At 36.1% G+C, this 18,806-nt stretch overlaps 1 protein-coding gene across 1 annotated transcript in view; it reads right to left on the bottom strand.

Annotated features, from left to right (window-relative positions):
- The window catches only part of LOC149420577 (uncharacterized), a 142,147-nt gene extending 123,761 nt beyond the window's left edge, over window positions 1-18,386 (bottom strand). The window contains exons 1-2 of the mRNA XM_089636810.1: window positions 18,361-18,386; window positions 9,304-9,487 (exon numbers count right to left, since the gene is read on the bottom strand). Of these exons, the coding sequence (XP_089492936.1) occupies window positions 9,304-9,444 (141 nt within the window). The 5' untranslated portion in view covers window positions 9,445-9,487; window positions 18,361-18,386. The remainder of the gene's footprint in view (window positions 1-9,303; window positions 9,488-18,360) is intronic.
- Window positions 18,387-18,806: the final 420 nt, after the last annotated feature.

Here is an 18,806-nt window from a genome sequence, read left to right on the forward strand (position 1 = left end):
GGGGATAATCTCTATCGTATCAAATTTAAGATTAAAAATTGTAATTTAATAATTTTTAATGTATAAATTCTCTAATAATATGCTTAATGTTTATATATAATGTGCATTACGAAGTACTTATGTGTGTGCATTGCGTGGTTGCGTTGTGGCTTCGTTCGCTTTACATTGATGTTTTGTTCGGTAGACGGTGTACAATTTTGACGTGAACTAGCTTCGTTCGCTCATTTGCTCAAAATATATTTTTTTAAATTAACTACTGAATGATATTCGGGTGCTGTTGTTTTAATCCACTGGTAACACGGACCTGTCAGTTGATATTGTTTTGAACATAGTGACAGCGATAATGTTTATTATTGTCGATCATTTGATATGTCATTACATTTGTAAATGCGAGCTATACACTTATATAGAATTTGAACACATTTGTTACGACTTGCGGTAACGTGTAAGTGTACCAGTTTTTTTTTTAAATTTAAGAGTTAATGTTTTTTAAATAATTTTTGACAAATTTCTCAAAATTTTTTTTTTCCTTTCAATTAAAATGGCGATTCCTAACATCAATAGTTGTACGAGGGAGGAGTTGATGGTACTTTTAGAAGATAGAAAAATTGTTCCAGAAGCAACCCTTACAGCAATGAGACAACAGGCACGTAATTTTAATCTATCATTAAAGGAAGGGGGCTCCGAATCAATAGACAAATCCTTGGATCCTCAAGTAAATAATATAACAAATAACTACTATTATTCAGCAAGAAAGGAAGATGAAGTCTATTCATGGCAGTTACGTTTTGACGGGACGTCAGACGTCAGGGATTTTTTGTACAGGGTCGAGGAACTGAGTAGAGCCAGGAAAACTAAGACGGACAATTTGGTTTTGGGTTTTGGTGAACTTCTTGAAGGAAAGGCGGCCAACTGGTTTCGTGCATTAGATAAAGAGAATTTAAATTGGAGTACATTGAGAAATAAGCTTATAGATCGTTATGAACGCGAAGACAGCCAGGTAGAAGCAACGCGAGCAATTTACACTATGCGACAGGAACCTAACGACACTGTTGCTGATTTCGTGGACAATTTGAGAATAGCGAATTCCAAATTACTAGAATCCCTATCTGATCAGCAGTTGGTGCGTCTGGCAAGGCATAGTCTTTTAGACAAATATGCAAGTGTATTAGCCTCCAGCGACACATCCGATCTAGAGTCCCTAGTTTCAGCTTGCACAAAAATAGAGATGTACACTTCAAAGCAACCCTCACATAGTCAACCTCGGCGAGCTGTTCATTTTGAAGGACCGACTTCTTCTTCTTCTCGAAATAATTCTTCCCAGAACAATAGATCTTTTTATTGCAATTTTTGTAAATTACAGGGCCACTCTTGGAATAACTGCAGGAAAAGACAAAATCAAAATCAACGTCGGTTTTCAAAAAACTAAAGGGCGGTTTTCACCATCTTACGTACGAGGATGAGGGGAACCGTACTTTGTTTTCATCTTTAGAGTGTTCTAAGACACGTGCAATGCAGGCATTCACGCCTCTGGAACATGCTAAGGATGACATCAGACCACATATTAATATTAACATTGCAAATAGGATCTTTTCATGTTTATTGGATAGCGGCGCTTCGGTTAGTTGTTTTGGGGGGAATATTTATAATTTTTTTACTAGTTTAGGATTTGAATTAAGATATTTAAATTCTTTTGTTACCACTGCAGACGGTAAACACCAAGATGTAATAGGCACGATGCGAATACCTGTTACCTTTAATGAAAAAATTAAAGATATTTTATTCTTTGTAATTCCGTCACTTTCACCTACGATTATTTTGGGGGTCGACTTTTGGAGACAGTTCCAAGTAGCTCCGCAACTGTTTCCAGAAGTAAACATCACAAGTTATGATTTTGAGAGGGGCATTAATGAAATTAGAAAAATTACTGCAGCTTCTTTTCTCTCTCCAAAAGATAATTGGAAGTTAAAAGAAATCATCAAAAAATTTGAAACAATTTCATTTGAAAAATGTGGGTTAGGACTCACCCATCTTATGCAACATCATATAGAAACCACGGGACCACCGATAAAGCAACGTTACTATCCTTTGTCTCCAGCGCGTCAACGCTTATTAGAAGCTGAATTAAAGGAAATGTTCGCCCTTCACGATCGGCTTGGTCTAGTCCAGTGCTTCTAGTAACAAAAAAAGATGGTTCCGCAAGATTCTGTCTTGACAGTCGAAAAATCAACGCAATTATGAGGCGAGATTCATATCCACTACCATACGTGTCACGCATTTTGGACAAGCTTCGTGGCGCGCGTTTTATTTCGTCTGTGGACCTCTCGAAAGCTTTTTGGCAGATTGCTCTAGATGAGTCCTCAGCTCCTGTCACAGCATTTGTTGTACCTGGTTATGGTCTTTACGAGTTTACGCGTATGCCCTTTGGCCTAAAAAATGCACCCAGTGAATTACAACGTCTAATTGATAAGCTATTTGGCCCTGAATTTGATGAAAATGTGTTTGGATATGTAGACGACTTAATATTAATATCGGTTGATTTTGAATCTCACTTAAAACTACTACGAAAGGTTTTCGAACGATTATAAGAAGCTGGTCTAACAATAAATTTTAAAAAGAGTGAGTTTTGCAAGAAAGAACTAAAATACTTAGGTTACGTGGTAGATTCAGAAGGACTACGGACAGATCCGGTTAAAGTTGATTATATCAAACAATATCCAATCCCGAAAAACTCAAAGCAAATTAAAGCTTTCATTGGATTGTGCGGTTATTACCGCAGGTTTATTAAAGACTTTTCCACCGTAGCAGCACCGTTAACTAAACTTACTGGCTCAAGAAAAGGAGTAAGTAATTTTAAATGGTCTCAAGAAGCAGAGGACGCATTCAACAAATTAAAAGAAGCCCTTACAACAGCTCCCGTAATGAATTGTCCAGACTTCAAGTTACCTTTCATTATACATTGCGATGCCAGCGCAGTCGGAATCGGTGGAGTTTTAAAGCAGAACTTTAACGGTGAGGAACACCCAGTGTCTTACTTTTCGCGTTGCTTAAATGTTCATGAAAAAAATTATGGTGTCACAGAGCGCGAACTTCTTGCAGTTTTGGACTCGGTTAATCACTTCAGACCATATATAGAGGGGACTCATTTCACTGTGATTACAGATCACTCAAGTTTGCAATGGTTGGTGTCTCTTTCGAACCCTACCGGTCGGTTGGCTAGATGGTCTACGCGATTGTCGCAATTTTCTTTTGATGTCATACATAGAAAAGGCAAATTACATACGGTACCTGACGCACTATCCCGTATGGAAGTCTCATTATTGTCGACAGGGGATGCGCCTGCTCCAGTTCCCACAAGTACTGATACGTGGTACAATAATTTGTTCTCTAATTGTCTTAATGCACCTCAAAGATTTATTAATTTCAGAATTCTGGGTAACGAACTATTTAGACACTGTAAGACCCGTTTCGCCCTTTGCGAAGATACGGCGTGGAAATTAGTAGTACCTGCAGAGAAACGTATAGATATCTTGAGGAAAGAACACGAATCAGACCTTTCATGTCATCCGGGAATATTTAGGACTTACAAAAAGGTTCATCTACATTATTATTGGCCTGGAATGTATAAGGATGTGAAAAACTTCGTAAATCGGTGCAAAACATGCAAAGCTCATAAGATTAATACAGCTGCACCGGCGGGGATTTCTGTTAATCCAAAAATAGTCAACAGACCAATGAAAATGTTGTCCATTGACCTTGTCGGTCCACTGCCAAGAAGTTATTCCGGATTCACATATATTTTGTCAGTCGTAGACGTGTTTTCAAAATACACATGGATTTTCCCACTTAGGAACGCTACCACAAAAAGCATTGTTAAAAATGTAGAGCAGTACATTTTTCTCATTCATGGGGTCCCACAAACATTTGTTTGCGACAATGGCAAACAATTTATATCTAATGAATTTAAAAAATTGCTATCTGATTATAATGTTCCGGCACCTTTCTATAATGCTTACTACACGCCACAAAATAACGTCGTAGAACGTTATAACCAAACGATAGGTACTACACTGTCTATTTTGACCGAGTCCGACCAACGTAATTGGTCTAGGTTTCTGCCACAAATACAGTCAGCACTTAACAATACGGTTAACTTCGCGACAGGTTACACACCTTTTTTTTTAATGCACGGGCGTGAACAAATAATTGATGGCAATTTTCATAAAAATTTGATCTCTAGCGGTGCGGATTCGAATTTAGAGGAATCAAGAGATAGTTTTGCTAAGAAATTAGAGGACTTGGCTCCGATTTACAATAAAGTTTCGGAGGCCTTGTTGCAGGCTTATAGGAAAAATGCTCAACATTATAATTTACGTAGGAAGTCGGTAAATTATGAAGTTGGAGATGTGGTGTGGAGGAAAAATTTTGTCCAATCGAGTGGACCCAATTTCTTTTCGCACAAATTGGCTCCGAGGTTTGTGCGAAACGTTATCAAAAACAAAGTTTCTAATTTAGTGTATACCCTTGCAGACATGCAAGGCAAGGTAGTAGGAAATTTTCATGTTAAGGACATAGTTCGTTTAGATTAGGTTTAGTTTAGTATATCATAGGAAGCCAATGAAATAGTGTAAAGGACTACCAACCCTTCATGCTGCTTCATTCCCTTCTTTATGTGTTTGTTCCGGTCACGTGTTCTGGAGTTTGGTACCTTCAGGACTTGTGCTTGGAATAAACGCAACATTCTAGTGTACTGATGATAGATTTCATTTTTTTATCCTCGTTGGACTAGAATAGGAACATCTTCACAAAAGATGTTTCTCTGATCCTAGTGATCAGTGGCGCCCATTAATTTAGTTTAGGTCTTAATTCTTTATTATCATTTAAACTTTACTGAGATTTATTCTTATTTACGTTTTGAGTAATTTTCATTTTAAATGAGACGATTCGTCTTTTTACTGTTGTGAGCTTAGTAGTGCGACGCACACACACACACACATTGGTACGTTCCGTCAGCATAATGGACATAAGTTTTGGTTGTCATTATCCTTTGGTCTGAACCCTTTTTTCACAAGTTCATTGGAGTTTTCTTATACTTTTGTCAAGTATCGAAGTTTTATTAGTATCCAAAGAGTCTCCAGGGGACTTGGAAAGAAGGATTATTATTTTTTTGTGTGTGAAAGAATTGAGCAATTTTTCATACACAAGATTATGTAATTTCTATTTTAGTTGTTCAATGTACTAGTTTTATGATTAAATATATTTAGTTTAATATATATATATATATATATATTTTTAAGTCTTAGTTTCTTAAGGAAATTCTCAAATTGTGTTGTTTCAAACAAAGGGAAGTACATACTGCTTTGGCGTACTTACATATTAAATAATTCCGTCTGGATATTATCGTTTTACCTCTGCTACGTAAGAGTGTGTCTTTGTACAGTTTTGTTAGTCATAAGTACAATTTGGTTAGTTATAAGTAATATATGCATAAGTATCTCATTGCTAGTACCAGTGTTATGCTGTAAATTTTGTAGTACAAGTGTCGATCTCTTGAATTGTGCTCGTACACCTCGTAACCTGTGTCAATTATCTAAAGCACATAGTTGAACGCCAATTATATTTTGTTTGTCCAAGAAATTTCGACTCTTTGCTTACATGGTAAGTGAAATTTTTGTTAGAATGCCATCTAGGTTACTTCCTTAGTCATATTTCTTGAGCAAGCAATGTTCATTCGAAGAGAATATGCTAGGTATTTTTTTATATGTAAACCCTGATTCAACCACGATAGACAGGTTTATCTTCTGATTGTAAAACCTCATCTAAAATTCTAGGCATTAAGTTATGTAAATCCTGCACTGAACATTTTTAAATCAATGTTGTAATTGATTTTGTGAAGATCCCTAAGAGATTTAGTGGATTTTTATTTTGTTAAGTTCTATTGTTTCAAGTTTTTATCTTAGAATGGTAAATTTGTTTTATATAAACATAGGGAGAGAAAGAGAGTTTATGTAGTTACTTTATTTATTTTCTGTTAAAAATATATATGTGTTTTTGTTTTCTTCTTCAAAGAATAAAGTGGGAGCTTGAGTTCTCCATACTCACTGGTGTCTCAGAGAGATTGTCTCTCGATAAGTGAGTAAGTGTTTGCGAATCTCATATTAGAGATATAAAAGTGAAGGTACAATCCCCATGTAAATATTGATAATAATATCGGTTGTGCAACACCAATCTGCGAATTGGTTAACTCTTTTCGTTTTCTTGGTTTATAACTTGTTTAGTTTTATGGTTTTCTGTAAAAACTTATTTATTTCTACTAGCTTTGTCTTTTTCGTACATGTGCGGGATAGAAAGGTATTCGCGTGGGTTTTTTTTTGTTTTAAGGTAATTTTACTTCACTTCGCGGCGTAAAATTTCCGGGGGTTGCGGGGAATTGTAACGTCAAAGAATTGTGCAAGTTTGGATTGCCACGGTAGTGCCTGATTATTGTTTTGTTGAGAGTTTTCGGGTGGCTGCCCTGCGATCGGTTTGAGGGGGCGAGCAAAAATTACGCGGGTAGGGAGATTGACAACAATACGCGGGAGGACGATTCCGCGGTGCGCGTGGCGTTAGGCGAGAAAAAATGGAGATTGAATTTTGAGAAAAAGATCGCGCGGATACCTTGAACTTATCCTTTGGAGACTTTCCGTTTAAATTTACAAAACACATAACCAACGTTTGGACTCCTGTGTGAGATCGGCCTGTGCTTGTTCGAGTGTTGTGGCTTGAAGAGATGGTAATATACAATCGCTTATTTGGATTAAAAAATGGTTTTATTTGTGAAGCGTAATTCCTTGGAGACTACACTGGATTACCAAGCATGCTGTCGAGGTGACACAAAGATGAATCATCATTGTTCCGTTAAACGTTCAATGGATGCTGTTTAATTGAGGATGGCCTCGCGCACTCCATCAGACGAATCTCTACCCGGCGCAACCTGCTCACCGCTGGCGGAATCTCAAAACACCTTCAGACGTGACAACATGATCAAGGTTCTTCAATGCTTTTACACATTATGTCTTCTTGCCTTAGCCCCATAATAGCCCTGGTGATTGACAAGGGTCCATGCTCATCAGACGCTCATCAGGATGACATCAGACGTGACAAAATCCTTGAAAATTCAAAGAATTTATGGGGCTTTAAATAAATATATAGTTTCATAAAAAAATAATGTTTTTTTGGTGGCATTTTACAAGCTGTATGAATTTTTTTGGCACTCAAACGGTTAATATACCTATATTATATAGAGGTCACCTGTGACAGGTATTTATTTATTTTATTTGGTACAATATTTTTTACATTTTAAGTTTTCCAGTAATGTAGGCCTCACTGGGTGGCTTGCCCGTGCTGAGGCCTTCATCTTTATCATCTTGGTTTTTTTGTTCAACAGTAGTGTCATCTGTCGGACAAACATGTTTTTTGGAAAAACACCGCCACCTGTTTCACCTAAAAGCTATACGCGATCTTGTTTCTATATCTCCACAGACGGACTAAGCCACAGCAACGCGTGGCGGGGTACAGCTAGTATTTAATATAGAAGTAGTAAAGATCTAGGAAACACGACTTTTGTTTTTTTATTTTGGGTTTTAATTTATTGAATTGAGTTGGATGTAGACGCCAGAGCATAAAATGGATGTTCATGAAATGAAATACTGCACGCTGTCCACCTATCTCCCTCTCTTGGGTTTCTGGGTGCGCAATTGGTGATAATCTCTACAGATAATACACCACACCTTTAAAAGATTGGAATGGAAACGTGATGCAATCACAATAATTTCTGACTGCTAGATCGCAACATCCAGTCAACGTTGAATACTATGTCCGTGTCCCTCTTACACTGCCTGACATCGTATATCGCCATTCCATTTCATTTTGAATTTATAAGATACTTAATTTGTGAATTTGAAATTTACGTCCAATCGGTCCTAATTTTGAATGACGAAACACGCCCACATCGCATTTCTTGTGGTCTTATTTATTCTTCGGTGATAATGAATTTCTTATCAACACATGATATGTGGTGTGGTATCACCATGTTATCAACTATTTCCATAGATTTCTTCTAAATATTGCATGCTATTATATTTTATTCGATTATCTGTTAAAATATTGATAAAAGCCAACAGACTGGCGCCATCAGATACTCAAGAACTTGTCAAGGTGAAATTCACACTATATTGCGCAGTTCAAAAGATTAAATAATAAATGATTATTGAATAGGAAGGTTTTTAAAGTAAAAGGAAACGGATCAACCTCCCATGAAATGTGGTACAGGAGAAGAATGCTCAGGGTCCTATGGATATTTAGACGCACCAATCTATGCATTGAAGAAGCTCATGGTCCTTGATAAAGTGGAAGGAATATTAATATACAAGTACGTTGATCTGATCAACTGCTCTCTGCGGCGCAAAACAGTGAGGAATGGAAAAGCCGGGTTCATCGGGGCAATTGAAATGGGAGTTACGATCCTTAGCAAAGATGCTACAACTCAAGAAAAATAAGCATTACGTCATCCTGTGCAGACGCTGTCGAAATTAAGTTTAGGCGTAGTAATGGGGATATAGGTATTCTTGGTGTTCTGGAATGCCTCAGTTAGAAAACCCGTGTCCAAAAATTATAATTATCTTCTGTATCTTTGTAGACCTAAATTGCCGGTTCAAATCCGGCTCGAAGGACCACGAAAAGATGTGATTCTGGAAGATTTGACCTTACATCTCATTTGAGCCACACTTCTGGTCGTTGTCAGCTGCAGCGAATTCTCTTTTAAAATTGACACTTTTTGCTATTAATATTATGGTGCCCATTTTAATGCATGGATTACTTTTGCGCTCTTCAAATATCGTACCTGGGGCCAGATACTACCTATCCATTGTCCCGACTCTAACGCGGGTATTGCAGAATCTGTTCCTCTAGCAGCAAAAACTCTCGAATAGTGATATCCGGCGCAATTAAATTTGTATTTTATGTCTAACATTCATTGTCAGTAAGTTCTAGGTCAACTATTTTCAAACATTCAATTCCAAAAAGACTTGCGTAGTTTTGGAATATCTTTAGAAAAACATAACCTACGGTGTTATTCCGTATTTTTTTAAAGTTCAAATCGAAAAAATATGTAAAAACTTGGGCTGTTGAACATTTGTTAAGGCTTAGGTTAGGTCAAGAGTAGCATGTAAGAATAAAATTGCTGTTTTATTTTTTATTGTAATTCTATGTATATAAATCCTACGGGGCGAATCCGTTTAGTAAAGCTATTATTATAAATCCTACCTGATTCGTTGAACCATCGGCGTGCACGGTCGGCACGGCGCCATCTCGGAGACGTATCTTATGAAATGTATTTTCAAACAGGTCTTCCGTAAAATGCGCCGAGCAGATCAACGAAGACTTGTAGCATCTCGCGAGACGCATATTCTTTATCCACTTGGAACATAATTCGTTGCTGGTTGGAAATCTAAAAAGAATAAGGAAAATTATGTTATTGGCATAAAATGACAGGTTTCTCAAGTTCATGAACTAGATCGACATTGGAAAGTCAAAGGGACCAAGCGAAAGTAGGTAACAAAGCTCGAAACAAACTATGTGAGAATGCTTTGAATAAACTAAGACTTTTGACCGCCGATGAGCGCACATTCAAATAACCAGACCAGAAAAGTAAAGTTCGCTAAAATAAGGCAAAGAGGAACTTTTCTTCGCAGGATCTGAATGTTCATTCTAAAACTCACCATATGGCGTAGCGACGAAAAAAATGTGTGAGGTGGGTAAATTATAAAACATTTGTAAAAGGGTCTAACTAAATAGTGTAACAAAATTTTCAATTTTGGAAACAAGCCCGAACTTTTGTTAACCGATTTGGGATTTGTGGTTAAGAATTTACACAGCCAGCAATGATAATAAATAAATTTGCGCGCCATTGTAAAAAGGACTCGTAATTCAAAAGCAGATTTTGTTTTCGAGGGTTGAATAGTAGTAATACAATGCGAGTTGCCAATAATCTGTCAGATTTAAAAGCAATGTAGCATTTTCCAACTGTCTCTCTCTCTCTCTCTCTCCCTTGCGTCTGCGTGTGCCGTCGCGACGTCGCGGTCGTCTCGAAAATGGTACGAGTATGTTCAATAAAACTGATATATTCTCCAACTCTCCTAAAATTTTTTTAGGAGAGTTGTTATCCTTGATTTCTGACGGCCTCCGTGGCGGGGTGATAACGCTCTTGACGAGCAAGCCGGATGTGGCGGGTACTTCCTGGATTCATTTATGTAATTTTACAATTTACTAATTAAAAATAATGTATGGTATATTGGAGTGGAAGATACTTAGGGCCGTTTCCCACTTCCGTTTTCAAATCGGATATTTCAAATCCGTTTTTAAAACGGAGGTGTGAACAGGGCCGTAAAGCATCCGTTTTTAGAACGGAAGTGGGAACGGGCCCTAATCCTTGATTTTTGACGGCCTGTGATAACGCTCTTGAAGAGCAAGCCGGAGGTCGCGGGTACTTCCTGCATTAATTTATGTAATTTTACAATTTACTAATTAAAAATAATGTATGGTATATTTGCGGTTCGTTCCAGGGTGGACCACCATTCAGAACTGAAAAGTTGCTTGAAAAGGCTTTGGCCGTGTTTACTGACCAGATCTAATTAGTAAGGTACTTCCCCATCTCCTTCTCCTCCCCATTACCTTCAGCCTCACAACATATCCCAATTGGAGATGCCGTAGTCTCACTGGCTCCAGACGGTTGGGAGCAGTTGGGACGCTTGTGCGATTTCACACAAAAACAGTTACTATTATTTTTATTTTTTTCTCTGCTTTATAGTGTAATTTCAAATATTATCAAGCATACTAATTTCGGTTGTCGGTGCATTGGTGCTTGCGTCAAGTGATGTGAAATATTCCTGCATAACTTTTCAATAATATTTTAACTGGTCAAAATTGTAACTGATAAGTTTAAATTACATTAGATAAGCAATAAAGTAGGTAAGTACCAAAATTATTTTATTTTTATAATTATCACATGCAGACACAGACATATGAATATATAGACTAGAAATTAAAGGTAAGGGGTAAAATCAACAGTTGAAGAACGAAGGGGGTAAAGCTGACTGTGATTCGTCAATAAATCAATCTGACAGTATATAGGCATCTCGCATTATAATATCACCATTTAGTTCTTAAAAGTAAAATCTGCTTTTGAATGAATAGACATTTTTACATGGGAGCGCAAATTACTCGCCACGTTATGAACAAATTTGCGAAGTCCAAATTCGGAAAAAAAAAAATTCTTCTATTTTCAGAGTCGAATATTTTGTTTACGTATTTAGTTAAGACACTTTTATAAGTGTTCATAATTTACTTCCCAGTAACAACGATGCGCACACTTGAGAATCGCTACATTCGACCAATGTTGGCTCGATGTGATAGTATATGTTTCTACAACTGATTCATATTATACGACGTGAATAAGCTTAAAATGATGCTTACATATGGAATGTAATACGACAATTGGGTTTACATATTCTCTTTTTCACATCTATTTTTACAAGTTTTCATATCACAAGCCACCATTTTGCCGTTTTATTTCGTAAAATGCCTCGACCATAGCTCGACGCTAGTTCGAACAAGAATGATGACGTCACATTCTCAAGATTCACGGGAAGCCATACGCGAGCCCAGCCGGCTCCAATGGAACCGGTATGGGGAGTGGGGAATAATACGCTTTTAATCACTTAGGGCAGGTCTACTAATATTCATATGTCTATGCATGCAGAGTATGTTTCAATTTTTGACACGATCGTTATTTTTCAAAAGTTTACTAGCGGTATAAATTCGAAAGGTAAATAAAGCTAAAAAATATTTTTTTTAATTTTAAAATAAAGTTTTTGTTTTTGAAAGGAAAGAGACAATTTTTTACAAATATTTTCAGCTTCACAAATCTTCCTATTAAAATATCCCGTGATTTTTCACCGGTCTGCGCCAATTATTACACATTTCTTTTGGTGATGATGTCGCATGATGAAAACATTATTTTTTTTAATGGAATGATGACCTCATTTTTATTTTTATTACGTTCATAATTTTGTTATCACTAATTTCTTCTCAATAAACAAGAGATAAATAAATTTGAACATACATATAAATAAATATAAGTGCTTAATGTTATCACACTGAAGTATGAACTTATACTTACAATTTACAAGTTATGTTCTCTCATATTATTTAAGAAAACTCTAAATTAATGTGAATATCTGCTTTTTATCCATCCTAGATGAAATAAATAGAAATGACAAAAGAGAAATCATTAGAATACATGGCCAAATAGGTCAACCATTATTCGAAAATATATAATAATTGGCTGAAGTATAATCCCCTAAATATAGCGAAAAAAGCCCTCTTGAAAAAACTACTCAAAGAACCTATCAGAACTTGCTTTTCAGTAATCATCATGAACTCTGCCAAAACCATACTTATTTACACTCACAAAAATGGTACACTTACTTATCTTACAAAATCACTAGATCCTTCAATCAAAAGTACACCCAAGAAAAAACGAACACCACATTTGGACAGAGAAATTTCATTTACTACAGCATAAAACTTTACAACAGATTACCACTCTCCTACGAAAAATATAAATATATTCGAAACATTCATAAAGCAATGGATCTGGGACACAGAGAGACACGAGATTGATAGAATATTTCAATCAAACACAGACTAAGGACGGGTTGTTTCGAAGAATTTGAACAATTCATCAAATTTCAACGTTCATTTTCGGGTTCTGTGAAAGTCCTATTCAAGTTCTGTTATTATATCATTGTAGGCTAGTTGCTTGAAAAAACTGAAATAAAAACAGAACTTGAAAAAATCTTTCACAGAACTTGATGAACGTTGAAATTTGATGAATTGTTCAAATTCTCCGAAACAACCCGTCCTTATTGAAGTGAGACAATCTGTGTTATATTCAAGTAATGTATAATCAAAAGAAAAAATGTTGACAAACTGATTTTTTTTTGTTTTATTCCCCTTTATTTTATTATGTACGTCGACCGGTTTCGGTTTTTTCCAACCTTCTTCAGGACAATAAATATATAAACTTTATATATTTATTGTCCTGAAGAAAGTTGGGAACAACCGAAACCGGTCGACTTAATAAAATAAATGCATCATAAATGCAATACTACATCGTGAAATATTTTGAATCGAGCCGCCATCAATAACACTCCTTACGTAAATGGCGATAAGGCTTAAATTCCCGCTTAACACCATCCAGCTGTTATGATTTAGGCAAGAAAAAAACATGGCCAAGTGCCTTTTATTTTATTTTGTGGATGTTCAGGCATAATTATTTAAATATTTTCCGATCACTTTATAAATAACTTAGTTTGCCACATTATACAATAAAACCATACCCGAAATTGGGTTCGTAAGTGGTAAATTTTGAACTTTAAGGCAGTTTTCATAGGCCTTATAAATTATTTTTTTCTGGGCTTATAAAAAGACTTATGTAAAAAATACTCGATTATTTCAAAGGCCAAGATGTATTATACTCGTGGTATTTATTTAAAGCATCTGAAACATTTTTAGGCGTCTAAATTTTCAAACCAGAAACACATGATTTTGCATTACAATGTAGTGCATCGCCTTAAAACAAAAAACTTCTCCATTTTGTATAATGTCAAGCCTCAAAGTGTTCACTTTCTTCGATAAAAAATGTTGATTTTTAGATTTACATTGTAAAATGTTAAGCAATAAATATTCAAAAAATTGAATAAAAATAAAATACGCAAAATGTATTCCCCAGCACGCGATATTCCAGTGGAGACAACATTATGAAATATAATTGACAATACGAATAAATAAATAAATTTAATTTAATTAGAAAAATATAGAAAATCTCAGTGGAAAAAATGAACAAAACATCAATTAGATCCAATCCTAGGAAACGCTTCTTTGCAAATATATTAACTAGTGCTGCAGTAATCGATGCTACATTTTATTTAGTCACTGGATGATATAAATGCAAACACAAATGCAATTCAAAACTCGATGGATTCTCATTTTGAGATAAGAAAGGTTTGACTTATTATGAAATAAGATATGAACTGCGCATCAGCAGAAAGCTGCCTGCTCAAACTAATAATAATAATGTCTATTGCAGGTGTCAAGTGACAACTTCAAGATTCTTTTGCTGTGCTCAAACATCATAAATCTTATTTCCAATGGTTCTAAATGACACAATTTGTCTGGCACAGCTTTTACTACCCAGTATCTACTACAAAAAGAAACACGTTTTCTTCTTTCAGCCATATTCGTCTGTTCTGCCCAAAAAATCGTAAATCTAAATTATAATATGACACCATTATTCGTGCGGCACTATTACAAAGAAATGTCTGGTAGATATAAACGACGACAGTTGGATAGAGCAGGAAAAATGGGTTCGGATACAAAAAAACAAAAACGTTAAACTGAAAACTTCTCTAAACTAACTGCTCCTACCCATAGACATAAGAATCTCCCACCCGTCTGGCGTCCCCAAAACTGGTGTATGTCGTAAGGTCGAAGGTAGAGTATTTTCACCACTTTAACATCCTTTACAAATACTTTTACGCAAGCCGTTTACGTCGGCATTGGCTGGACTGAGAGGTTTATTTATGGGCTGGACGATGCGGTTAGGAGTTAGGCAGTGCACGTGTTCAAACGGCCACGTTTCGACCAAACCTATAGGATGTTGGCAAAGTTATTGTTTTTCATTATTTGTTATCATATCATAACTTAATTAAATAAAGAAATAAACTAATCCCTATCTTGAAGCCGACATTTGTGCTTGTGGTGGATAACGCGTCTTATCATAATAAGTTATTTAATCCTGTACCGCCGTTGATGACACATAAGTAGTATTAACTAATTAGCTAACCATCACGTCGCGCCGTTTCCCCGCAGGGGTAGGCAGAGAGGGCGGACCGCCAAACAACTCGGTCTTGGCACACACTCCTTCTCTCACATTCATACATCGTCTCATACATAATATTCTGACTCTTGACATGGCCTGACTCAAGTATCTGATTCACTTTATCGTGCCGTGTCGTCCTCGGGCGTCCCCGACTTCTGCTACCATTGATGCAATAACGTCTGAGCAATGGACACACAGTAAAGATGAGTAGGTTCTGTAAGTTCTAGGAGTAGTCCGGGTTCCGAGTTCTTGGGTAAGAACTGTATGACGCACGGTTCCAGCTCCAAACTTGGTCCTGGCAAAAGGCCAGATCAGGATCCGAGCAAAACCTCCTAGATCAGGAGGTGTTGGTCCGAGTTCGGTCAGATTCCGGTCCGAGTCCGGTTCCGATTTCTCTGGGAGTAATTTGAAAAACGAGTAGGAGTGGAATCTGCTTCCCGCAAAGACTATTTTGCACTATCTGCTATTCGTACAGCCGATCTGCACTTGGACGGCTTTACTCATTGTTGTAAATTGGTACTCTCAAATATTTAAATAAGGTATTTTTGAGCAGGATTAATATAAACCCCCCACCCGAGGATCTTATAATGATGAAACTACTCTACTTGGCTGTTCGGATCTGGCCAATAAGCGCGGCTAAAGCATTTCAATCAACGTTTCAAATCTGAATGGTTGTCTTTCACTAGGACGATACTGAGTGTATTTTCCACTGTTGTTGACTTCTTTTGCCTTGTAATCATCGATAAAAACCCTCCCACACGTCCTACCAAGATATAAAATTATGCTCAGATACGGACCAAGGGCAATTAGATACCGTGTACTTTGTACTTTCATTATTTTGTTTAATTCTTTTTCAATTTAATGAAAATTTCGTTTCATTTTACTCTTTTGGTTATATTTTATTTATAGTTATTTGTCGCAGCATCGTGTTCATTGGTTCATTGTGCATTATAATATATACATATAAATATAACGTTATATTACGTTTTATAAATTTTAAATTAAATATCCCACTAGAAGACTTATAGCCCAACTACACTACTCGCGAAGTTGATCGAAGTTGACCGAATACGAGTATATTCGTGTGGGCACGAACTTCGCTTCGCTTCGCCCGACTTCCGATTGTTGTCGGTAAATGCGCCCGAGTCAAAGGACTTGAAGCGTCACGGCATAAATAAACCAATCACTGACTGGTTGGACTGAGTTACTCGCGAAGTTGCACGAGTGTGTGGGCACGCACTTCGAACTTCGGCTAACTTCGTCGAGGACTTCGTCGAAGCGTCGAAGCGAGTAGTGTAGCGGCCGCTTTACAATATCATTTCTTACTAAATACTTTAAAAATACACACATTGGAAGAAAGGCGTAAAATAAACGACTTAAGGCGATGCACTACGTAGCAATGCAAAATCGTGTGTTTTTGGTTTGAACATTTGGTCGCCTAGAAATGTTTCAGATGCTTTAAATAAATACCGCGAGTATAATACATCTTGGCCTTTGAAATAATCGAGTATTTTTTACATAAGTCTTTTTATAAGCTCAGAAAAAAATAATTTATAGGGCCTTCAGCAGTTTCATGCTTTAAAGTTCAAAATTTCCTACTTACGAACCCATTTTCGGTTATGGTTTTATTGTATAATGTGGCCAATTAAGTTATTTATGCCTAAACATCCACAAAATAAAGTAAAAGGCACTTTTTGGCCATGTTTTTTTCTCGCCTAAATCAAAACAGCTGGATGGTGTTAAGCGGGAATTTAAGCCTTATCGCCATCTACGTAAGGAGTGTTATTGATGGCGGCTCGATTCAAAATATTACACGACGTAGTGCATCGCCTTAACATTTTTATTAAAAATTCGAAACTCTAAATTCGACTGTTGCGAACTTCTGCAACTCATAAACTTACGAATACCTACAATAACAACACGACAAAATACACTATTCCACTGCAACACACATAAGCGCAATTACATTGCGAACTCCCCAATACAACGATTTCACACTATGGAAAACACATACTTAGGTGATGTCGATATATTTAATATTAACTTTGCGAATTTTTTGGATCACGTAAAAGATTTATGTCAACACTATTCCTAAATAGAAGTTGTATTTCTGTAAACCAGTCAAATCGCTGTATTTTTTAATTTATTTTTGTTTCTTGCATGTATTATTTTTTAATGTTATTTTAGTTTTACTATTTCTTTCTCATGTTTCAAAATTATCTGTCATCAAAATTAAACCACGCACATGTAAAAGCCCTCTGGGCGTTAAATAAATAAATATTATTCTGTATTATTGTGGATACAATCTGTTATTAATGATGATTTTGACAAAAATAAATGTTTTTTTAAGCTTTTTAAAAATGTTATACTTTCAATTACGTTAGGTTACATCAGGTTAAGAGGAAGCTACAAGCCAAAATGTGTATATTCTTGGTATACCTTATATTGGAGGTAATAGGCATTAAAATCGCTTGACAAACGGAGTCTAGAAACGTTCGATTTCAAGCACAAAACTGGTTTTTATTTATTTTGAAAATAATTTTATAAGAAAGCAAAAAAGTTAATCAAGTGAAACTGTCACAGCTAATCTTAGCTATAATACTGTATTTCAAAAAAGTTGTTTCCTTTACGCGTTCATACATTTCTATTGATATAATTTTTTTTTTTTAGTTAACATTTATATTTTTTATCTAGTAACTTATTATTTTATTTGTATTCTACTCAAGTGAAACGATAGGAAAACCTTCAATTTATCCAAAGCATATTTATTGGTATTCATAATGTACACCGATTCGTTATAAACATTTATCAAAATAGTGATTTAGCATTAAGCTTCGTCTTAAGGTGATGTAATATATTGTCTACTGATAAGATACAGTTACCTACTAATAAGATACAGCTTTCGAAAAAATATATTTGTACGGCTTCCTTGAGGTGATTTTCACAACAACGGCGCTATATAAATCATCCAAATATTATTACCTACTATTGTTATTAAGTTTGAAACATGCTACCGCATTTTTATATACATTATATAAGCAACACACAGTATATGAGTAATGCGACCGGATGCAGTCCGTTTGCGATACCAATACTTGGAAAACTATGGTATTATGGCATATAGTAAGCAAATAACTGGCCAAGGAAGTATGAAAGTAGACGGAATGCTCTAGAAATGAGATCCCTGAGGCGTATGTTTAGTAAAACCATTACGACCGTGTTAAAATGTGAAGATAATTGTAGGCCGAGCGTCATGAATAAGAAAGAAAAGGGATGGCTTGGGCATGCAAAGCAGATGAACATAGACACGAATTCAAGGAAGACATAGCACGCAACTAAAACAAGCTGGTTGGTTAGTTAGTTAATTAGTTAGAACTCACCGGTGAAAAGAGATGCCAGGATTTTTTGACCGCCTCGAATTTCTGCAACCGTAAACCGCGCATGAAGTCATAATTACACTTACAAATATGTTCACATACTTTGTATGTCTTTAATTTTTCGCTTAGACTGCCGTATCGACTGAAGCATCAAAAGGAACTAAAAATAAAATAAAAAGTTTAGATAACTCGCAAGGAGTGGTCGTACAATCCAAGATAAGCCTGATAAGCAATTTATTACAGATAACCTTCTGGGTGTTTACGCAATTAAATTCAAATAAATTATAAATAAATGTTGATGTGAACACATTATATGTACTCAGTGTGTGTAGAAGCAGTGGCGGCTCGTGACTTTAGTGTTCTAGAGTAGCTGAAGCACATTTGTATTTATCAACTTACTAGCTAGTTGGGAGCGGCCAAAGAGCGTTGGGCGGCCATAAGGAAACTTT

This window comes from Hesperophylax consimilis, chromosome 10, assembly GCF_061612785.1.
Source record: "Hesperophylax consimilis isolate HC1 chromosome 10, BYU_Hcon_1.0, whole genome shotgun sequence".
Taxonomy (NCBI): Eukaryota; Metazoa; Arthropoda; class Insecta; order Trichoptera; family Limnephilidae; genus Hesperophylax; species Hesperophylax consimilis.